The sequence below is a fragment of the Eptatretus burgeri genome, chromosome 2, assembly GCF_056783735.1.
Source record: "Eptatretus burgeri isolate ZD-2024b chromosome 2, Ebu_testis_v1, whole genome shotgun sequence".
NCBI lineage: Eukaryota > Metazoa > Chordata > Myxini > Myxiniformes > Myxinidae > Eptatretus > Eptatretus burgeri.
Window position 1 is genome coordinate 94,068,475 of NC_140962.1, and position 25,235 is coordinate 94,093,709.

A 25,235-nucleotide genomic window follows, 5' to 3' on the forward strand; every position below is an offset into this window, starting at 1 on the left:
TATATTCCTCCAGCTGGCAAGGTACAGGTGTATTTTGGTATCGTGGCTCGAGACGCGTAATCCGAGAATTGTGCCAAACCAGCCAGTGTTATAAGCCTGGAGATGGCGGTGGTGAGGGTGGCGCCGAGTCTGTAACATTTGGCTGTTGAGAGTAGGGTGCGAAAACCCAAACTGGTTGCGGACAGTGATTGACACGCTCGTCCGAACACCCCCCCCCCCCACCCCCGGATCCGCAACAATATATAAAGGCCAATGGAGGAGCCTTTACATGTACATAATCACATACAACAAGAATGACACTCGGAAGAGCGCATACCTCCACCAGGCTGACCAGTTTATGTTTTGTATCCCACTGATAGGCTGGATCTGGATTTGGACCTGAACTAAAATCTAATCAACTTGTTCATGTCACCTTAACCACCTCATCTACCTTGCATTTTTTTAAAATAATCCGTCCAAAACATTTCAATATATCATGCTATTTCTCGTTTTTTTCCCCATCTCTCAATGACGAAGAATCATTTAAAAAAATGATTTTTTTTTAAGATGGGGATTTTAAGATAGGAGATGGGGATTTGGATCTTCACCAAAATCTAATCAATTCTTCCTTGTCACACATCCAACCCTGTCCACCAAGTTTCATCCGAATCTGTCCACACCTTTTTACGATATCCTGTTCAAAGACAGGGGTGAAAATATAACCAGAGGTAACAAGGACAATTGGAGAACTCACTGTACTTTTACACAAATTAAAAGGACAAGAGACAACAGCAAAATCAACATAGGATATGGGATTGTCACCTGTGATCCTCGGATAATGAGCCACGTGCTCAGAAGGTAACATCAAGCAAGCTAAAGATGATACAAAATAAATTAAACAAGAGACATCATGAGTTACAAACAAAACAAAAACGAATCTTTGATTCACACACACACACACCTTGTTGAGAGTGCGCACAGCAGCATATCGCAATGCAGCCTTGGGAGAGCTGCAGAACAACTGGAGCACTAAAAAATAAAAATGATTAGAGATAAGTGGTCAGAAGTAAAGGGGGAGTAGAAGAGTGAATTTACCATGGGAGGTGGGTTGTAGATTGGTAGGATGATATGAAAGGAGAGAACGATTGTGACCCTTACCAGAGACGGCGGGAGCAAGCTCTTTGGTGGTACAATTTGGCAGGTGCACAATGGCAGAGGCTGCTTCATAGACAACCATCTCATGTTTGTTCCTCAAGCAACGCTCAATGAAATCAAACAGGGGACTCTCATATCGTCTGAGGTTAAATGAATTGCAAGGTTTAGAATAAGATCAAAGCACGAACATGCATCAAACAGAGAGAAGTAATGGTAAGTTATTACAAGATTAATAACTGTTGTCAAAACAAAGAAAAAGGAGGTTGGTCAGGGTTCAAAGGCCACACACCCTCCCTGTTCATCCTGCAGAAGCTGACTTGCAATGCGGATTAAAAGGCAGTATGCAAAGGGAGACTTCATGCCATGGTGGGTGAACTTGGCCACCATCTTCGAGACAGCATTTGGGTCGTTCTTGCGGATGTGAAACAGAAGGCCGAGGGCATGATACTGCAGGCATTACACACAAAAGAAGAGAGTCAAAGGAAAAGGTGGCTTCAAAAGATTGTAATAAAAAGCTCAACTTTCCAAAGCATCTTGGCTTTAAAAAGCACCAGCATTGAAAGCTCACCCTCACCTTCAGCATTACAGTAATGATGAATGTAGAGAAGGAATTGCCACTCACCTGCACCATATTATTATCACTTGACGCAGCTTCCTGGGCTTCATTCACCCACCGCTTGATCACATCAAAGCTCGACTTCATCAGGTGCTGAAGCACAAGAATTTAAGATTCTCAGTAAACTTATCAGCAAGTTTGATGTCACAGTTTTTTTTTTAAAGGATTTTTTTTCTTCATTCTCACATAACTACGATGCTTGAAGGTTGTGTAGCATATTCTTCTTTTCTGTTCGGAAATCAATGAGTAAATGGAAGATGAAACCATTTAAAATGCCAAATTCATTGTTATGGCAAAAGCAAGGAATTCACATTTTCCTCACTCTTGTCAACAGACTTCTGGTGCAATCATCACTTTTCAGTCTGCTCGTGGAAGCGACACGTGGATCTATTAAGTCACTGCAGCATAAAGTATGAAGCAGCCACTTGTGTACACATTCACCATCAGCATCAGGACATTCTGGGATTCTCACTTCGCTATTATTCGACATCATTGTACAGGCAGTGGATGAGAGTTGTATGTGCAAAACAAATTTGCTTTATATACACCCATCACATTCTTCTTTTGACAGCTTGGCGTTTAACAAGAATAATGTCAGAAACACAATTGAGTTGTTTCTGTAACAAAATCTTTCTGAGCTCAAATTGCTGCGGCTGAGTTGTAGCAAAGCAATCAGATACTTCAACAAGATATTCTTGCCTTTCTTCTCTGTAAAGTTCATCTTCAATGAACACTCAAGTTTAGAAAAATGCATATTCGAGATATAGATCAGAGCGTTACGTCACTTGAGTCAATGATGTATTTAGTATTCTCAGTTACATGTCAAATTGAAATATTGCCAATACAGATTCCTAGAGGTTCTCTCTGGCATTCTCAGCCATTTATGACCGTAAAAATGACTTGCAATCATGCCAACATTTTGGTCCTTTTTCATTTTGGTCCATACTTGCACCTAATCTAACATTAAAAATACCCCCAAGAGGGAGTGCCAGTCATCTCTGCCAGAGGTCGAAAGTAACTCTGTGCCAGACTGGAATAGGGGCAGTTCATAAAGTACGTACGCTCTACTTCCGGGTTTCAAAACCACCCACCCCCCCTCTGTATGCAGGCTAGTGACCACCCACCCACCCCCTCATACATCGCTAATCGCTTGCAAAGCCAACAGTTCCTTATGAACCGATGTTTGTAAGCCATGACGATGCAGTCCCTAGCGGTGTAATTAACCTTTTTCTTTTAATATCACAGCATGTCATTTATGAAAATAAAAGTACAAATTGACATTCAAAACAATGTTAATATCATCAGTGAAAGTAAGTGTGCATATAAACTTGTGTTCCATTGTTTTAGTTAAATCTGACAAAAGCTTCAAATGTAATATTTGTCTCGGAGAGTTCCGGTTCTTAATTTTTTCATACTTTTTTTTTGTATGTACGTACTTTATGAACGGCCCATACAGGGAATCAGAACGAAGTTTGAAGGGCTATAAAATGGGAACGAGAGCAAATTTCAAAAAAATGGCTCGTGTTCTAGATAATAGTCCATAGTATCTGAATCACTAATAACATTTGATCTCTCTTGATAAATGAGGGAGGAGATACGATTTGAAATCGACAATTTTCGCAACTTTGACAGCCTCGTGACGTTGACCTCGAAATTTATATCGTTGTGCATGTCTCATCGACCTCTATCGATTCCACTATTGGTTATTTGTCTTCACTCGGTTTGATTGTGGATGGACGGACAGACTTTGAGACTGGGGTTATTAGGTCATCTCTACTGAGATGATAGAGATGACCTAAAAATCAAATGTTGTTGGACCAACTGTATAATTATAACATGTCTTGCAATGAGACAGGAAAACAAAGAAAAGAAAGAAAGAAATTGACTGGCATTCCAGAAACGATGCAGATTTTTGCTGATTTATAAACTTGTTATGGTCTGTCTACATGTATATTTTGCCTTTGAACTTGACATATATTAAAGAGTTCATTGTACTGAAATTAAACTTTATTGCTTTTGTCATCATTCAATAATGTAGCTATCCATGACTCCTGATAACATTACTTCTTAGGACTCCTGATAATTTAAACAGTTTAGTTAAGCCGAGTGCCTGAACAGTGCTGCACGTGGTCAAGTTCTGAACGCAGTCTAAAACCACACAGGTGATAAAGAAAAATATTGAATTTAACCAGTCAGGGATACTCAAATAAAGCACTGGAAATCTAGCAAGTAGATGGACATGCTCACCTTGGGAAGTAATTGTTGAATAAATAAAGGACAGAATGGAATTGAAAACAAAAAATGAATCAGATCCTCAGGACAGTAGCATTTAAACCTTGGAGTATGTATCATCTATAGTTCTACACTATGAAAGTAAATTTGTATATTTGTTTTTATAATGCTTAAAAAAAAAAATTACTGAACTAAATCCAAACAAATTTTGCATGTTGCCTAAGGTTACTCCAGATAGTTTCTGTCTGGGTCACATGTCTGGAGGAGGGGTTCAGAGTGGGAGGACAACCCCAATTCTCTGTATGCAAATGTGTATCGTATAGCGCCACCCGGTATAACAAATAAGCTTCTTATATAAAGAAAAGTTTAAACAACTTAACACTTATGGTGATGTCGAAATCTGAGTGAGAATAACTCGAAACTTTCAAAATGTTTCATTTCACTCATTTTAAGCAGAGGTTCAAACTAAAGCAAACAACAATGAGCAAAGCGGAAGTGATTTTTGCTCAGACCATATATAAGCAGCAAGGATGGTTGGTGAAGGTGATGCTAGCAGACTTCATAGCAGATGGAAGATGACCTCAGGCAAATTATAGAGTGAAATGAGCAGAATGTTTTGTGAAATACATGTTGTTTTTTAATTATATCCGTCAACAAAGTGATGGGTAAAAATTCCCAGTATGTAAATAAAACAGTCGAAACACAGTTGTGTCGATCACGGTTCTCTTGGTAGACAAAGGCCTCCATGAGGCTGACTTCATCTTGTATGCCCTTCACTTGGAAGCAAGGGAAATGTCAGCGATTGCCAGAACATCCGGGCTGACTTGGCGAAGGCTTCTGATTTTGGCCAAATCGACCTTCAGGAGTCGTCACAATAATAACGAAACCGGGGTGCCAGAGACGGATTGGGAAAAGGGAAGTTATGGATTAATGTCGATAACACTGATGGGACTTTCAAGTAAATTGTATAACAGGAGCACTTATGTGTCGCAATTATTTTTGTCTAAAAAATTTCTTTTGTCAAAAAAATTGCCGGTATAACGTGAAAACTTGGCGGGTAAAAAAAGCTGGCGACCGGCACCCGACTAAGTCCAAGACTCGTAGCAAGCTATCGTGTGCAGCCTGTAGCTGCTGGTCACATAATTTTCAGGGGACACAGCTATGCCGCTGATGCAGTGCCCTCTATTATCAGAACACTGGATGACAGGCTGAGTCAAATCCACCTGGTGTTAATTCAACAGGTGAGAGGGGCTCATACTTAAGACTCTAAGATCTTAAGCCAGCCACCTCAATCGTTAAGTCAACACCAGGCTTATGACTCCAGTAGAGCCTCATTCAGTATGGTTTCAGAAAACCCCTAGCCACATTGCAAATTTCCATGTACGTTTTTGGAAATATAAACTTAAAGATGATGTTTTCAAACATTACTCCAAAGGAAAAATGATGACGACTCGATGGAATACGACATTCAAAAGTGACCTACTTCATGAAACATTCCATTAAATGCCAAGACCATGAGGGAAATATGTTGAGATATTACAATTTATGGTGAAAAAGTCAATCACATTTACAAGATTTAGGTGTGGGGAATGCAGAGTACAAATTTATAATCATACAATAAAACTAAGACAAAATATAAATACCTGGCAATATATTCAAGAAGCTAAAGATCATCATCTGCAATACATTGTCATCTTTCATTCCTTAAATACATAGCCACTTATTTATCAGGACTAGACAAGACAATAGATAGTGTTAATACTGCAAGCATTCATATAATGGTGTTGAAGTCGTCGTTATTATTTAATTTTACCAAAGAGGAAACGAGGGCAGATGATGAAACACTGGGAACCTTGTCTACGATGGCCTGTTTCATGTAGCGCTCAATCCCTTGTAGCATCATAGTCTTAGGAGGGGGCGGGGGGGAAGGGAATGCTGTTAAAAAAAGATTTTTTTTTTTTTAAGGCCTAAAAAACATAAATGGTATTACGTTTTCTTGAAGCAATAATGTTTGATATATATATATATATATATATATATATATATATATATATATATATATATATATATATACATATACATATACATATATATATATATATATACATACATACATACACACACATACACACAAACACACACAAACACACACACAGTGTTTCAAAAATTGTTTACCGAGAATTCTGTTCTCATATTTAAAAAAAAAAAAAAACCAGTAGATTATGAATCTATATATTTTTACATTGAGCAAACATAAATTGCACACTTGATCATTTAAGGTTTGTCCCAAAAAACCCCGAAAAGTTCGGTAAACCAACTCAATACAACAAAAGAACAAGAAAAACAGCAATCAGAGATTGCAGAGCCTCATCAGGACTTGTTTTGTGTGGTATTTGTATCGTTTTGTGTGTTGTATTTTGTGTGGTGTTTGTGTACTGGTGTGTTACATAATTAAGAGACATAATTGGAAGTGCCACTTTGGAACTGCTGGCAGTGATGAACAGGTACCAAGACGTGCCACTTTGATGCAACCCCACTTTGATCGGACACCTGACCGTGACCCATGACGCTTTTTATTATCATTCAATTAAATTTAGAATGGGATTAAAATAAATTAAATTCATATCAAATGGAAGACCAAGTAGATACAGTCCTGCATTGGAGTCATCAGAAGGAACCCAAACAAGCAAAAAAGCAAAGATGAAGTCATCAGGAGGAATCTGGACAGGATTCACATTTCAGCTGCTGCTCCTCTATCCTCAAACCCATACAGGAACAGTCAAGTGAGCATTACTCAAAAAAAAAACCAAGTCAAAAAAATAAAAAAATAACCACATCAAAAAAATTAGAAAATTCTGACTGCCAGACCATGCGTCTGATAAAGTTGAAATTTAAAGCATATATTCAACATCACTACCACATCATAATTGCGAAGTTTCATGTTGATCAATTCAGCAGTTCCAGAGAAAACATTATTTAATATTTTTCTACAAATCAATATGGCTGCCAAACCATGTGACCTATCAATTATTCCTGAACAAACTTGCACACCCATGGCTTGGGGAACATTTGTGTGAAGTTTCCCTTCGATCTGTCCAGCGTTCTGTCGAAGATTTGGTGGAGGTTTTAGGGTGAATCCAACATGGCTGCTAACCCTGTGCCTTTTGTTCCTCGTGGTTCGGAGGACGTGTGCAAAGTTTCGCATAGTTCTGTTGAGTAACTGCAGAGAAGAAGATTTTTGAAGGTTTGAAATTATATATATATATATATATATATATATATATATATATATATATATATATATATATATATATATATATATATATATATATATATATATATAAATACTGAAACGCAAAAGAAACTTACCACCTTTTAAACCTTCAAATATCAACAATAACACTGCGTGTAGTAAATGTGTGAACTTATTTGTGGACAATAGTGTCCTCACTGTCAGACAAAATGGTCACGGATGGTCACTTGAACCTTCAATGGTCACTTCATAGCACAGCTGTTGAACAGCCGTTTTTGACTGTCAGTGATTAGCCAAGGGGTACGGGATGATTTTAATGAGCTGCACGTGATGTCTTGATATTGGCTTTAAAAAGGCCAGTGCAACATGGGCATTTCAATCAACATGCCACGATTGTTAAGGGATCAACGGCAGTCTGCCTTGGGCATACTGCAAGGCGGATTGAGCTACCGTGAGGTGGCACGTCGCCTTGGCTGTTCACACCAGACGACATCGGCCCTGGTGGACAGATACCCTCCACAACTCTGCAGATGACAGACCTCGATCAGGGAGGCCAAGAGTCACCACTGCAAGGCAGGACAGGCAGATGGTCCAAAGTCAGATGGCTTCAGACATCGAGGACTGAGTGGGACAGAATCCAGCAGCAATCCATCCAAAGACTGGTAGGCAGTATGCGCCGACGATGCACTGCCTGTATCCAAAACAATGGTGGCCACACACGCTATTGAAAGGGGACTGACATTGCACCCTGTGCAGTTCTGTACTGCAGAACAAACTTATGAGATGGTGTATCTTGGTCAAAAACTTGACATGTCATCAATAAAATGCCAATGTTTCAATTAGCAATTGTTCGTTTGTTTTATTTTGAACTGTTACAATTTTATTACATTTCAAATAAGTGGTAAGTTTATTTTGTGTTTCAGTATATATATATATATATATATATATATATATATATATATATATATATATATATATATATATATATATATATATATATATATATATATATATATATATATATATATATATATATATCTGCCAAATCACGTGACCGATGAAGCCATCAATTTATTTTCTGTGGACCATTTTATCCCTTGATGACTCAAAAATGTTCATACTGATGAGATGTAGTGTTCTACATATGCAATTATGTCATAATGAAGGCACCGATGATGTCCTGAAAATAAAAATAAAAAGTATATATATATATATATATATATATATATATATATATATATATATATGTATCACTTGTTCCCCATGAGGAGCACTTGCCATGTGCCAAGTTCCGATTTTTTACTTGGTGCAGTTTCAGAAATACAGAAGTCAAATTTTTTTATGTTTTTCCAAAATGGCTGCCACACCATATGACCCATGACATCATAATTATCAATAAAACATTCTACATAAGTAATCGCTCATCTGGTGAAAACTTTGTCTCAATCCGACAAGTGGTTGTGGAGAAAAACACTAAAGTTGTGTGTGGACAAACAAACAAACTGACCCAATTGCAATCCCTCTCCTCCGGTGAGGGTATCAGTAAACTAACTTTTGAAACACCCAGTATTATATAAGAGCGAGTCTGTTTGTTCCATAAAATTTGCTGTACCAGATTATTTTCACATGCGGAAGGTCAACATTACTGTTAAAAAAACTTCAATCCTCAATCAAAATGAAGGAAAAACACAAAAACAGACTTTGGGCGATCGAGCACCGTTTGCCAGATGCTTCCTCCTACCACCTTTGGGGAGGAGAGGGTGGAGCTTGGGCTACGTCTGCACGTTCAAAGGTTGACTTTCCGTGAGAATTGAACTGTTGCATTTAAATATTTATATTCCACATGGAGAATGTAAATTAATACACAAAGGATCCCCAGTCTCCACGGGACAACACTGAGTGTAACGAGTTGTCAAAGTAGCCTGTACATCCTTAAACAGGGAAATGAGGGGGCCATTTGTCCCATCATTGCTGTGTTGTACTCCCAAGATACTTTTTGCTACAGCTGCAAACAAAAAATCCTCTTGATATTTTCATCGAGTTTAACCAACCTGACCCAACTTGTATGTAGATATATGTTTGATGCTAAATTATATCTTCCATTCCCGGTTTTCCCTTCCCAGCCACTTCATTGTTGTGCTTCAGCTTGTTCACTCCTAGTGTCATCCTCCCCTCTCCTTCCCCATACTCACTCATTTTTCCTCTCACCAATTATTCCTCCAAGGTATCTTCTGTTATGTCCCTCTACCCTGCTGCTGTTGATTTTCTCTGCTGTGGTCTAGCTCTTCCACGAGCCTCTTTGTATACAAAAAAAACAAAAAACAAAAGGTAGTAACAAAACAATAACAGGTTTGTTTTTGTTTTTTTTAAGAATGAGGAGGAAAAGAACTGAAGAAAAGAGTCCTGGAGCTGGGCTCAATCAAGAAGCGTTACTTAACTAAGGGTGAACAAAGTCAGAATTCTCACATCTGTGATCTTGCAAAGTGCACGGATGGCTGGACCTCGATATGGATCTTCCTTTCCAGTCATGTCCTTGGTAAGGCTGCAAGAACAAATGACCAGAAACAAATGGATGGGTTGGGAACATGGAATGCAAACAGCATCCACGTCTTACCTTAAAAGTACAAATGTGAGAAATAAAACACTTCACACTAATGTACATGTGCAGGTGCTTGTTTGGAACAAAATACAAAATTGCAACAGTATGGTGAGCAAAATAATTTTTCCAACTCACAGCTCAAATGGAAACATCAACATATAGAGGCAAACTCAGAGGGTATTGAAAATAAAAAGTGGGTAATTCATATTATTGATACAAATTGAGGTAATAAAACCATTCATGCAAAACCACCTCCAAATACTCCAAGTTGATAGCTTTATGGCATCTGTCAGTGGAAGAGGGGAGTGGTGGGAGGGGTGGAGGATATCCAACAAAATAAGGCCAATTTTGGAGGAATAACAATGGATTACTCATTTTTGTGAAGGCTAGTGCCACAAAATAAACAAACGATTTCCCAACTAAAAGTTGTTAACAGCATGTTTACCAATGTGGAAATCCAGGTGCAGCTATGGCTTTAGCTTTAGCCCTTCATCAGAGCAAAAAATAATCAAATAATAATAAAATTTAAAAACCTCTCCGTTTTGCTCTCACAAAGAGCTGGCGCTCGGAACATTAGCATCACTTTGTTTGTGTTGGCAAGTTAACATACTTTTCTAGGTATTCAGTTGACCAAATCCGTTGTTGGGAGGCAGAAACCTTTAAATAATCAGAAATTTGGGACGTCTGAGAAAAGTGACTTCCTCAAGATTTTTAAGGTACAACATATTACTGCAATTAATGGCAAATGGCCTCTGAGAGCAAGAGAAGTGCATTCAACATGAAGCTGCAAAGTGATACCTGCTGGTCACAATGATGACATCCTCAGCAATTGTAGCCATCTCTTTGATGGTTAGGTAACACATCCGACGCAGTGTAGGCTAGTTGGGGGTGGTACAGATACCAACAATGACAATAATCATCATTATTATTATTATCGCAGAAGACTCAATAGCAGTCTCTCAATTGTCCATAATAATTTTTTCACTTTTGTCAACGCATAACAAAAGTAAAAAAATAATAAACAAGGTTAAATATTGAAAGTCAATTTGCTACAATTTTGATTAACAGGAGTTAAGATGACCATAAAGTGCAATAATGAGATGAAATAAGTAAGAGTAAAAATAAAAAGACAACAAAGAAATGAAAAATGGAGAAGGTAGCAAGAAGACAATATTAAAATGCATCATATAAATTACAAGAACACCGGAATGGAAAATGTAAAAGCTTGAAAATAATGTTATGATAACGACTAATATTAATACTACTTCTTTAATGGCCACAATTATTCAAACCTCACTGTGGGGTTGACCGGCGAACGTTCTTGCCAAAATTATTTATGTACCGACTGCAAGGTTTGACGAACATTGCATTTGACAGGTGGCAGAAACCATGATTTCTCCAAATGGCAAATCCTCCCTTCTGGACTTGGTGATAACTAGCTTTCCCACAAATATCTCCTGCTCTTCCTCTTCTCCAATTGGTTCTTCTGATCATGTGCTTGTGAAAGTCAACATCTCTCTGGCTATTCTCAGAGAACTGCCTCAATGCCGGTGAGTCTGGCATTTTACTCAAGCAGATTGGGAGGGACTGCAAGCAGCCATCTCTCTTCAAGACTGGTCTCCAATATCTACTGCCCTGATGTGAAGTCAGCCTCAAAATTCTTCGACAGAAACCTGCTCGCTTTCTCTCTCTCTCTTGCACAGAATCATCCCATTTCCTCTTCAAATATCCTATCCTTCGTCCTACCTCAGGTAGAATGAATCCTGTGGCGAGGCAGTTGCTCTGACACAGCTTGACTTCTCTTCCTGTAAGGCAAATCCAACCGAAGGCAATCTCGGCGTTTTCCCAAATTTCTGCAACAAGTGTCCACTCTCAGGACAGCCAGAAAACAATCTGTCCAACCTCAACAATGAACTTTCAAACTTGTCCTCCTCTTCGAAAACCTGAGGGCAACTTAAGTCTGTCTCTGGTGTATATGCTCCCCTTCCACCCCTTCCCTCTCTTCAAATGGCACCACAGCCAACTCTGCTCATGAGAAGGCGGAATGCCTCAATTCTGTGTTTGGTTCAAATCTTGTGTCGCCCAACCCCTCACTTTCGGTACCTATCATTCCCCATTGACCCCAACAGCTTCTGAGCCTCTGTGTCTGTCACACATGAGAAGGTGGAGAAGGTTTTCTACCCTTGACTATACTACTGGACCAGAAGGCAACAGTTCAAGTGTCCTAAAAACCTACTTCTGTTGATTTTGCACATCCTTTCTCTGATCTTTTCACCCAATCATTTGTGCTAGGTCATCTTCCATCTGTTTAGAAATCCGTCAACATCACTTTACGACATAAAAATGGTGCAACAAGAAAAAGAGCAATCAGAGATTGCAGACCCTCACCATGACTGCTTTTGTGTGGTGTTAGTGTGCTGGTGTTTTATGTAATTAATGAGACAATAACTACCACTTTATAACTGCTGGCAGTGTTGACCGGGTACCAAGACGTCCCGCTTTATTGGACATGTGACCCTGACTTATGACGTTATTTTTATTATTATTATTCATTATTCAATTGAATTTAGAATGGGATTAAAATAAATTAAATTCATATCAAATGGAAGACCATAGAGGTACAGTCCTGCATTGGAGTCATCAGAAGGAACCCAAACAAGCAAAAAGCAATGATGAAGTCATCAGGAGGAACCTGGATAGGATTCACATTTCAGCTGCTATTCCTCTACCCTCAAGCACATCCAGGCACAGCCTTGTGAGCCTTATTTTTTTTTTTAAAAACTAACAATCATAAAAAAAAACCTATCCAAAAATTAAATAATTCTGGCTGCCAGACCATGTGTCCGATCAAGTTAAAATTTAAAACGTATTCCCCATCACCACCAGATCATAATCGTGAAGTTTCATGTCAATTGATGAAGCAGTCCCAGAGAAAACATTATTTAATATTTTTCTTCAATCTAATATGACTGCCAACTCATGTGACCTATCAATTATCCCTTAAACTTGTACACCCATGGCTTGGGGAACATTTGTATGAAGTTTCCCCTCAATTAGTCCAGGCGTTCTGGAGAAGATTTTTTTTATAGGTTTTAGGGGAAATCCAATGTGGCTGTCAAACCATGTGACCTATGAAGTCATATGTGTGAACCTTTTGTTCCTCATGGATTGGCGGTCACATGTGTAAAGTATCACCACAATCTGTTCAGCCACTTCAGAGATTTTTGAAGGTTAACAAAAAAAAAAGCCTGCCAAATCACGTGACCAATGATGTTATCAATTATTTTTCTGTGGAACATTTTATCCCTGGACGACTCTCAAAAATGTTCATCCTGATCAGATGTAGCATTCTATATTTGCACTTATGACATCATAATGAAGGCACCAAAAACATCATTTAAAAAATATTTTTAAATCACTTATTCCCCACGAGGAGTACTTGCAACACGCCAAGTTTCAATGTTTTCCTTGGTGTGGTTTCAGAGATACAGAGACCAAAGTTTTTCAAACATGGGTGCCACACCATGTGTCATAATTATCAATAAAACATTCCACAAGAGTCACACCTATGGTGAAAATTTCATCTCAATCCAACAGGCAGTTGTGGAGAAAAACACAAAAGTTATGTACGGACAACCAAACAGACCCAAAAACAATACCCTCTCCTTCAGCGAGGGTAAAAACTGATCCCCTCAACTACAGACCCATCCGCTTACTTCCAATCATCAGCATGGTCATGGAATCCATCATTCACAGTTGATATGAAATCCTTCCTTTTCTTCAACAACTTTATCTCTAATCACCAATTTGGTTTCAGACCAGGTCACTCCACGTTGGACATACTGCTTCTACACAACCAACAAAGGATGGAGCCCCTCAATGTCAGACATGAGATCAGGGAATTTTCTCTGGACATACACGACATGGCCAAAAGTATGTGGACACCTCCTTGTCCAACATCTCATTCCAAAATCATGGGCATCAATATGGAGTTGGTCCTCCTTTACTACCATAACAGCCTCCATTCTTCAAGGAAGGCTTGCCATGAGATGTTGGAACATTGCTGCGGGAATTTGCTTCCATTCAACCACAAGAGCATTAGTGAGGTTGGGCACTGATGTTGGGCGATTAGTTCTGGCTCGCAGTCGATGTTCCAATTCATCCAAAAGGTGTTCGATGGGGTTGAGGTCAGGGCTCTGTGCAGGCCAGTCAAGTTCTTCCACACTGATCTTGAAAAAACATTTCTGTATGGACCTTGCTTTGTGCATGGGGGCATTGTCATGCTTAAACAGGAAATAAAAAGGCCTTCCCCAAACTGTTGCCACAAAGTTGGAAGCACAGATTCGTCTAGAATATCATTCTATGCTTTAGCGTTAAGATTTCCCTTCACTGGAACTAAGGGGACTCGCCTGAACCATGAAAAACAGCCCCAGACCGTTATTCCTCCTCCACCAAACTTTACAGTTGGCACTATGCATTCGAGCAGGTAGCGTTCTGTTGGCATCCGGCAAACCCAGATTCGTCCGTCGGACTGCCTGATGGTGAAGCGTGATTCATCACTCCAGAGAACACGTTTCCACTGCTCCAGAGTCCAATTGCAGTGAGCTTTACACCATTCCAGCTGACGCTTGGCATTGCGCAGTGATCTTTTGCTTGTGTGCGGCTGCTCGGCCATGGAAACCCATTTCATGAAGCTCTCAAACAGTGCTTGTGCTGACGTTGCTTCCAGAGTCAGTTTGGAACTCGGTAGCGAGTGGTGCAACCGACAAGATGATTTTTCCACGCTACGCTCTTCAGCACTCGGCGGTCTCATTCTGTGAGCTTGTGTGGCCTACCACTTCGTGGCCGAGTTGTTGTTGCTTAGAGACGTTTCCACTTCACAATAACAGCACTTGCAGTTGACCGGGGCAGCTTTAATAGGGCAGAAATTTGATGAACTGACTTGTTGGAAAGGTGGCATCCGATGACGGTGCCACGTTGAAAGTCACTGAGCTCTTTAGTATGGCCCACTCTCCTGCCAATGTTTGTCGATGGAGATTGCATGGCTGTGTGCTTGATTTTACACACTTGTCAACAATGGGTGTGGCTGAAATAGCCGAATCCATTCATTAGAAGGGGTGTCCGCATACTTTTGGCCATATAGTGCGTCTCCTGCTTTTGATACAGTCTGGCATCCTGCCTTGCTATCCAAACTCTCTGCCTATGGCATCCAAGGCCAACTCCACACATGGTTTACTGACTTTCTCTCCTCTCTTCTCTTAGCCAACGTGTGGCACTCAATGGAATCCTTTGATCGCCTCTCCCGATCAAGGCTGGAGTGCTCCAAGGCAGTGTTCTGGGCCCACTTCTAGTCCTGATATTCATAAATAATCTCTCCGACTCTCCGGAATATGCTCTTTATGTATGAGCTGATGACTCCAACCTGTGCCGTGATACCATCATCTTTCAGACAGGCAGGCTGCAGCCTCTTCCCTCTCTTCAGACCTTTGATCCTCTGCTCACACCAGATGTCATCCCACAGCTCTGTTTGATCTTACTTAAAGTCAAATGAAAAATTAAAGGAGAGAGAGGAGAGGAAGAGGAAGAGGGAGAGGAAGAGGAAGAGGAAGAGGAAGAGGGAGAGGGAGAGGAAGAGGAAGAGGAAGAGGAAGAGGGAGAGGGAGAGGGAGAGGGAGAGGGAGAGGGAGAGGGAGAGGGAGAGGGAGAGGGAGAGGGAGAGGGAGAGGGAGAGGGAGAGGGAGAGGGAGAGGGAGAGGGAGAGGGAGAGGGAGAGGGAGAGGGAGAGGGAGAGGAAGAGGGAGAGGAGAGACACAAGCAGAAGAGAGAAAACATGCTTCCAACTCCAGTTAAGGTCTGGAAAACGATTTTCAAAGGGCACATGACCTTTGACCGGTTCAATCTAAAATTCAAGCTGTTAGGGTTAGGACAAAGTTCACTTTGTCCGTATATTTGGAAAGTATGATTGGAATTTGAGTGGTTCATAAGTAATTGCAGTAACACAGATTTTCAATTTAAGGGCACATGACTTTAGGCTTTTGACCTTTTGACTTTTTGATTTTGAATCAGTACATCTTTCTATTACAGTGCATAGTTTTGCCAAGTTTGGTCAAAAATCCTTCAGCAATTCACAACTTATCACGGTAACTAAAATCTGCTATTATCAGCTAAATGTCACATGGCCTTTGACCACTATGAACCCAAAATAGAATCAGTTCATCTTTACATCACAATACACCTTTTGTAGCAAGTTTGGCAAACATCCCTTCAGTGGTTCACAAGTTATCATGGTAACAAAAATTGATCAGATTGACAGACACATGGATGTAAGGACGGACATCCGGATGGACAACCCAAAAACAATGTCTCTGGCGCTTTGAGCATAAAAACTAACTTAAAAAAAATTAAAGAAAGACCTCAAGTTAGTTATGCTTTTGCATTTCTCACACTCCAGTTCAAGATAATTGTATTGGTAAATTATCTGAAGTACAAACTGTTCTTTGGCAAAATGAAAATTAAATAAAGGATGCAATAAATGGAAAAAAGAAAAGAAAAGAAAACATTCACCAAGAAAAACTAAAGAAAGGATGTTTCATGAGAATCAAAGAATGGAGAGGTAATGAAAGACAGGGAGATGTTCATCAACAATCTAACAGGCACAGAGGCTAAACACGTACATCATTTGACTGGAAGAGCTTGGTCATGGCAAAAAAGGCCCCAGTTGCCTCAGCTGTTCCCAAATGTTCTCCCTGTCACACAACACCACCAAAACAACAACCAAATTGATCATTTTCGTTTATTCCTCAAATGAAAAATGAAAGACGACATATCCAGGTGGTCACGACGTGGGCAGTCGGAACATTAATCATTTTAATTCTTTCAAACCCCATCATAAAATGTCTAGAAATATCAAGAACAGCATTTGCAAACCTAGTCTACTTTCATATCAATCAGTTATTTAAAATAAAAAAAATTAAAAACTATATATACATATATATATTTCCAGCAATTTCTGTGTGTGTGTGTCTGTCTCTTCGTCTGTGACCGCCGTTTCTCAACGACCGCCGGTCCGATCTCATTGAAACTTGCCAGGAATATTGCCGGGGACCCCCGGATGTGCCTTTTCGAGGTTTGATATCGATCGGACAAACGGTTCCCAAGTTACGGCCATTTATCTGTCGACCAATGACAAGACACGTGCTATGACATCACGAATGACGTCACAATTAATGTTTATTTATTTATTTTTATTATTTTTTTTTGCACGATTGACGGTCCGACCTGATTGAAACTTGCCAGGAATATTGCTGGGGACCCGCTGATGTGCCTTTTCAAGGTTTGATATTAATCGGACAAGCGGTTCCCAAGTTACGGCCATTTATCTGTCAACCAATGACAAGACACGGCACTATGACATCACGAATGACGTCACAATTAATGTTTATTTATTATTATTTTTTGCACGATTGATGGTCCGATCTGATTGAAACTTGCCAGGAATATTGCTGGGGACCCGCGGATGTGCCTTTTCGAGGTTTGATATTAATCGGACGAGCAGTTCCCAAGTTATGGCCATTTATCTGTCGACCAATATCTGCGAGAGAGGGGGATGGCAGAGGGGGGATGAGAGAGAAGGGCGAGAGAGGAGGGGGAGAGAGGAAGGGCGAGACTGGGGGGCGAGGGAGGGGCGAGAGTGGGGGCGAGTGGGGGGCGAGAGTGGGGCGAGTGGGGCGAGAGTGGGGGCGAGAGTGGGGCGAGAGTGGGGCGAGAGTGGGGCGAGTGGGCGAGAGTGGGGCGAGTGGGGCGAGTGGGGGGCGAGAGTGGGGGCGAGAGTGGGGCGAGAGTGGGGGCGAGAGTGGGGCGAGAGTGGGGCGAGAGTGGGGGCGAGAGTGGGGGCGAGTGGGCGAGAGTGGGGGCGAGTGGGGGCGAGAGTGGGGGCGAGAGTGGGCGAGAGTGGGGAGAGTGGGCGAGAGTGGGGGCGAGAGTGGGGGCGAGAGTGGGGGCGAGAGTGGGGGCGAGAGTGGGGGCGAGTGGGGGCGCGAGTGGGGGGCGAGAGTGGGGGCGAGAGTGGGGGGCGAGAGTGGGGGCGAGTGGGGCGAGAGTGGGGGGCGAGAGTGGGGGCGAGAGTGGGGGGCGAGAGTGGGGGCGAGGGGGGGGCGAGTGGGGGGCGAGAGTGGGGGCGAGAGTGGGGGCGAGGGGGGGGCGAGTGGGGGCGAGAGTGGGGCGAGAGTGGGGGGCGAGAGTGGGGGGCGAGAGTGGGGGCGAGAGTGGGGGGCGAGAGTGGGGCGAGAGTGGGGGCGAGAGTGGGGGCGAGGGGGGGCGAGAGTGGGGGCGAGTGGGGGGCGAGAGTGGGGCGAGAGTGGGGGCGAGAGTGGGGGCGAGAGTGGGGGGGCGAGAGTGGGGGGCGAGAGTGGGGGCGAGAGTGGGGGGCGAGAGTGGGGGCGAGAGTGGGGGCGAGAGTGGGGGGGCGAGAGTGGGGGGCGAGAGTGGGGGCGAGAGTGGGGGGCGAGAGTGGGGGCGAGAGTGGGGCGAGAGTGGGGGCGAGAGTGGGGGGCGAGAGTGGGGGGCGAGAGTGGGGGCGAGTGGGGGCGAGAGTGGGGCGAGAGTGGGGGCGAGAGTGGGCGAGAGTGGGGGCGAGAGTGGGGGCGAGAGTGGGGCGAGAGTGGGGGCGAGTGGGGGCGAGTGGGGGGCGAGAGTGGGGGCGAGAGTGGGGGCGAGAGTGGGGGCGAGAGTGGGGGCGAGTGGGGGCGAGAGTGGGGCGAGGTGGGGGCGAGTGGGGGCGAGAGTGGGTGGGGGGCGAGAGTGGGGGCGAGGCGAGAGTGGGGGCGAGGGCGAGAGTGGGGGCGAGAGAGGGGGCGAGAGGGGGCGAGAGAGGGGGCGAGAGAGGGGGCGAGAGAGGGGGCGAGAGAGGGCGAGAGAGGGGGCGAGAGAGGAGAAGCGAGAGAGAGAGGGGGCGAGAGAGGGGGCGAGAGAGAGAGGCGAGAGAGGGGGGCGAGAGAGGGGGCGAGAGGGGGGCGAAGAGAAGCGAGAGAGGGGGCGAGAGAGGGGGGCGAGAGAGGGGGGCGAGAGAGGGGGGCGAGAGAGGGGGGCGAGAGAGAGGCGAGAGAGGGGGCGAGAGAGGGGGGCGAGAGAGGGGGGCGAGAGGGGGGCGAGAGGGGGGGCGAGAGAGGGGGGCGAGAGGCGAGAGAGGGGGCGAGAGAGGGGGGCGAGAGAGGGGCGAGAGAGGGCGAGAGAGGGGGCGAGAGAGGGGGCGAGAGAGGGGGGCGAGAGAGGGGGGCGAGAGAGGGGGCGAGAGAGGGGGCGAGAGAGGGGGCGAGAGAGGGGGCGAGAGAGGGGGGCGAGAGAGGGGGGGCTGCACATACTGGCGCTCACCTACGGCACTTACTAGTATATAATGATAACAAGAAGGCAAGCTTCTAAACGGTGATTTTAAAATAAATATTTCTGAGTTAAATGTCATAAAATTAAATATATCAGCTTTGGACAAAATGAATGAAGATTTTCACAAGTTTTTGTTTTCTCTGCAGGAGCAACTTTTCACGAGTTAAGTTCAGGTTATGAAGAAACAAGTCCAGGAGAAAATGATTATATCTGAAAAATCAAGGAGGAAAATTACATGAGAAGTCCCTCCTCCCCCAAGAATGAATTAGGAGGGGTGTGCCACACCCATCCCTCTTATGATGCGACCTGCCCTTCTCAAGTCATGCACAGCCTCATTGAAAATACATAGAATAGCCTGAATACAGTTCATTTCGGTGCAAACTGCATGAACCCGCTCTGGAATCTGTCATTTTGGCTAAGAGACCTGAAATATTTGTCAGCGACGTGAATCTGGAGGCCGGGGAGGGGCACATCATGACATATCTGAAAGCAACAAATCATTTATACAAACATAAAATCATCTGCAAACTCAACAACCCCCTCTCCAACTCATGGTTAATGCCCCTTCCTACTAACAAATTCCCCCTTCTGAACTTGTCCCCTTTACAGGATAGTGGGTCCAAGTCCCTGCTTGCCCTTGATGGGGGAGGATTGGTGGGGTGCAAGTTCCTGCTTGTCCCTTGATAGCCCGTGAAAAGGGGGGGGGGGAGGGTGTTTGCAAGTGACAGGGGGTGGATGCAAGGGTGAAAGTTCCTGCTTGCCCCCTGACAGGGGTGGGAGTGTGTGTGTGTGGCAGGTTCAATACCCTGCTTGCACCTTTGACAGGTCTATGAGGAGCAGGTTTTAGGTCCCTGCCTGCCTTTTGAAGGGGAAGGAGAGGCAGGGTGCAAATCCCTGCTTGCCCCTTGAGGGGGAAAGGTAGGCCAGGGCGCAAATCCGTGCTTGCCCCCTAATGGGGGAAGGAGAGGGAGGGTGCAGTTTAAGGTCCTTTGGCACACATTGATGCCTTGCCTTCCAAGTGAATCACTAGGTTACACAGCTCAGAGGTGAGTGCTCTAGAATCTAGACATACACAAAGGAACCTTGGTAAAAACAAAAAGGTTCACATGAAGAGTAAAATTACAAATGAGTGGATAAATAAGAATCGAGAAAGATGACCCCTGAGAGAACCGAGTCGTGACAACATTCCAGTGCACACATCCAGCATGACGTACCCGGTTAATCAGGTAAAGCACTTTGGTGAGGATGTGCAAACATTTCCTTGGATTGATTGGCGTCTCGTTGAAGAGGCGAGTCTGAAAAAAAAAGTTTTAATGTCAGCTTTGGGAAACATTTTAAAAGATTTTAAAAAAAACCTCTCAAACTCAAAACTTAATTTGCAAATATAGGAATGTGAAATCAGAGTAATTTACACGCACACACTTCGGCCCTTTTCAATGATTCGGCTTCAGAAGCAGTGCCAGCGGCATTGCTCGGCTTTGAGCCCCCCGAAGCTCATAATAATTCCACAATGTGGAGAAACCACTATCGATTATTTAGAGGACATTCACTACTTCAACCTAGTTCTATAAAATAAAATAAATCTGCACGATAGCAGGAAGTTAGAAAAACAAAATCTTGTTCGAAGTTTGGTGTCGTCAAAATCAACATCAATTTTCTTGAAGGTGAGCAAGTTGTTTGAGAAACTACAGAAGTTGAAATTTATATATTTTTCTTCATCTCCGTCGAATCTGGTGACTATTGAATGATTGCATATTTATTTTTATGATCCGCAAAATGGAAAGTTGCAGCCGGTAATGAAAATAAATTAATAAATCACATCCGGTAATGGCACATCTGATGAACACCCCATGTTACGTGGTACAATCTGCCTTCTGAAAACACCATAATAATTTATTTTTCGTTAATACGGCATTAGAATGTAAGTTGAGAAAGTTTAAATTGCTATTCATTGGTCTATTATTAAAATGATGCATTAATAATGGGGATGAAGGTCTAAATGGTCAGAAGGTACATTCCAGTAATACGTAACACACACACACACACACACACACACACACACACACACACACACACACACACACACACACACACACACACACACACACACACACACACACACACCCTTTTGTCCTGAAACAGTTAATGGTTTGCAAGTTCTTACATAATCAAATACTAATTACCTCCACCACTGAAGGTGAAGGAGGTTATGTTTTCACCCCTTTCTGTCTGTTTGTCTGTGTACAGAATATCTCAAAAAGTTGTGGACGGATCTGGATGAAATTTGGTGGACAAGTTGGGTATGTGACAAGGACAAACTGATTAGATTTTGGTGAAGATCCGGATCCGTATCCGATAATTTTTTAAGTGATTCTTCACCATTCAGAAATAGGGCCAAAAAATTTAAATAGCACGATATCTCAAAAAGTTGTGGACGGATTTGGATGAAACTTGGTGGACAGGTTGGGTGTACGACAAGGACAAATTGGTTCAATTTTGGTGACTATCTGAATCCGAATCTGGATACGAGAATTATTAAATTTTTTCACTGATTCTTCACCATTGAGATATGGGGCCAAAAACGATATAGTCCAGGCACCCTGTGGATATACCCGAAACATATTACAATAGTTTGACATTATTTTTCCAAGTCCTTACACATCTGGGAGATTCATATTGAAAATCTACCAAAATAAAAATAGTGGAACATATTTTTAGGGAGACAGTTTAGCCGTACCCCCTTAAATTCCAGAAATTGTATTGGGTGAAAATATAAAATAACAGAAATACATCCAAATGCTTTCAAAATGAGTTATAAATGTTATGGATGAATCATAGTCATATTAAATGTCACTATTAGTCCAGTTTATACAAACAACAAGAGTTCAGTAGAGTGCAAACCCTGTCCCGGACAAAAACGCGGATCGATTTTTACCTCAATACCGATGTACTTGTATTGTTGTCATGTAAAGCACAAAATAGGCCAATGTACTCCTATTTATGTAATATGATCTACATACAAATATCCATGACCATGATTCTTAAAAATGTGTAGCTCTGTAAGTTTTACACTGCGTGAGATCGGTTTAGTAATGATTTTTTTTGCAGAAAGTCTGAAGTGAAACATCAAAATGGATGACTGTGTAATTTGCCAAAAAAAGTGTCAGGTGGAGAGTGAACTGTTACATTAACACAAAAGGGATGTGATGGTATCCTGAAAGCCAGCGAAGCCAAAGGCAAAGATATAACAGTTGCAGCTGGCCAGTCTGTCCATGTGAAGTGCAGAAGTGACTCTACCAACCCGGGATCAATCCTGTATCACAACAAACGTAAACTTTCTGGTGAACAGGATCATCATCTTCAGCACACACTGAGATCCAAAGAAACTACATTCAGTTATGACAAGGATTGTGTATTGTGTGGTTGTCCAGATGAAAACAAAAGCAAGAAATCAGAACATAAACTTATTCCTGTTAGAACAATGGATTTCCAGAACAAAACACTGAAGGCATGTGATGAGTTCAAGGGAGAATGGGCTGACATTGCAAGAGGGAGGGTGCTTTTTGTTCAAGACCTGCCTGCTGCAGATGCAGTATATCACAACATTTGTAGTGTTAACTTTAGAACAGGGAAACAAGTGCCAATCGTTTTTCAGCAAGCCATAGAGCAGAGAGCTGCAAAATGCAAGAAAATCAGTGGAAGTTGTCGACCCAAGGACTCGAAAAAAATCCGAAGCTTTTCAAGCAGTAGTAGAGTATCTTGAAAACAATGATGACGAGCAGGTGACCATCAACGATTTGATAAGCAAGATGAAAGAATATCTCCAAGATACTGACATAGAGCTGTACAGCTTTCCACATATGAAATCTGAACTAAAAAACATTTCAGTGACAGAATAACCATCACAGAGATCAATGGCAAACAAAATGTAGTAACATTTCACACCACCGCTTCCAACATCCTACATAATTTTCATAAACAAACGATGCAAGACAAAAAGGATGAGAAGACCCACATAATTGAAGCAGCAGCAGCTAAGTTCATAAAACAGGACATAAAAGACCTTGATCAGACCAGGAACACCTATCCCACTGCCGCCGAAATATCAACAGAAACAGCAGTGGAGTTCGTGGCACCATCCTTGCAGCAGTTGTTAAACACAATATTCTGTGGAAAAGATCGAAGCACCAAAATTGCTTCAACAGGACAAGCGATCATGCAGGCAACGTGGCCTCGTATCCTTCTGGCACCATTACAAATTGGTTTGGGTGTTCAAATGCACCACCACTTCCAATCAAAATTTTTGGTGGATTCTTTATATCACCATGGGTTTTCCTGCTCTTACAGTGAAGTGAAGAAGTACAAAAGAAGTTCTTCAATTGCACATGGCACAGAGATTCAAAACTTCAGTGCAAACAATTTTATACAATATTCTGCTGACAATGTTGACCACAATGTGAGAAGTATTGACGGCAAGGGTACGTTCCACGGTGTGGGAATTATTGCTATGGTGACACCCGGGACAAAATCATCAAGAACCATTCCAAGAGTGAAAGTCACATCTGCTGATATTGCTTCTGTTGGACGGATAAATGTTAAGCACTTCTTCTCAGAAAGAGATAGCCTCCAGTCTCTCCTCTACCAGCCAATAACAAACCCAAATGTGAAAGAACCATGTGGAGATGTAGATCTACTTTGGAAGTCATCGCTGCTGCTGAAAGTCCCAAGACCCCAGATCAATGGGGCTGGAAAGTGAGTGAAGGGAAACTGGCCCCAATTTTGACCGACAATACACCAGCACCACAAAAGTTACTGAAAGTGATACGGTGTAATTGTGAAACAGGGTGTTACAGTTTGAGATGTATCTGCCGAAAAAAATTGATTGGATTGTTCCATGGCCTGCGGTGAATGTCGTGGGGTGTGTGCAAACATTTCACTGTCGGCTGACACAGACTCGGAGGAAGACCCAACAGAGCGTTAATTTGAGTTTTAGATGGCAGTGGCCTCCCGATGTTTCACAACAGATTCAGCTTCAATTGTGATTGTTTAACCCTGGTGTATACAGATGTACTTGATGTGTAACACTATGTTATATAACGTACGATTTAAAGTTATATAAATTTTATAAATGCGAGACTTCAATATGTGAAATGTTGTTACCGGTACGTACTGTGGCCAGCCACCCGCGGAGCCCGGTCACCGCCAATTTTACGAATGTGGAATCATTCTGACCCATATCAACTATTTCTATAGGTTTAGATTATGTTTTTAACCTTCAGTGCAAATATCTGATGCTACTGTCATATATTAAACTATTGTTTATAAGGCTGAAACACATTTTTGTTATTTTTCATTTTGGACATTCAAATTTTTGAATTTTACGGGTGGGGGTGAGTTTTCTCAAAAAAAAAAAAATGTTCCACTGAATAGATTTCGGTAGATTTTTAATAGGATAGTCCCAGCTACATTAGGAATAATCAAAAACAGGTTTGAAAACTATTGCAATTTGTTTCGGGTTACCACCTTTTTCAGTACAGGGTGCCCGGACTAATATAGTACTGTATCGCATATTTCAAAAATGTATTGGGCCCGATGTGTTCTTGTGGATCAGGCATTACGTAGTGAAGGTATGCACTCTACTGATGGGCTTTCTTCCTTCAGTACTACATCTGTGAACTAAGTTTTTCAGAGGAGATTAATTTCATTATAAGTTCACACAGTTGATTTATTAATGAAAGTAATTAATATCGCTAATCAAAATAATTAACGTGTTAATTTTACGATTATGAAGTGTAACTTAAGTGAATAAAAAAATTATATCCCATTGGTTTTGTTCACTGAAAGTTTTGTTGAAATATGTTTGGTATTAAAGGAAGTTATTACACTTTAAATCACCTAAATACCTGAATTTCGGTCACAAACCTTCCCATCGAAATTGGTTAAACAAAGGCCCTAAAATCAACCGTTTTTGCATTTCTGAATATTTATTATAACTTCCTTAATATTAACCCTCGAACAAGGAT

The 25,235-nt window shown here is 42.2% G+C and overlaps 1 protein-coding gene across 1 annotated transcript in view; it reads right to left on the reverse strand.

The window, feature by feature from the left end:
* The window catches only part of LOC147032585 (coatomer subunit gamma-2-like), a 62,195-nt gene that overhangs the window by 36,284 nt on the left and 676 nt on the right, over positions 1-25,235 (reverse strand). The window contains exons 3-11 of the mRNA XM_085870325.1: positions 20,427-20,507; positions 16,509-16,580; positions 10,633-10,712; positions 9,702-9,777; positions 5,796-5,888; positions 1,757-1,843; positions 1,424-1,581; positions 1,138-1,274; positions 941-1,008 (exon numbers count right to left, since the gene is read on the reverse strand). Of these exons, the coding sequence (XP_085726451.1) occupies positions 941-1,008; positions 1,138-1,274; positions 1,424-1,581; positions 1,757-1,843; positions 5,796-5,888; positions 9,702-9,777; positions 10,633-10,712; positions 16,509-16,580; positions 20,427-20,507 (852 nt within the window). The remainder of the gene's footprint in view (positions 1-940; positions 1,009-1,137; positions 1,275-1,423; positions 1,582-1,756; positions 1,844-5,795; positions 5,889-9,701; positions 9,778-10,632; positions 10,713-16,508; positions 16,581-20,426; positions 20,508-25,235) is intronic.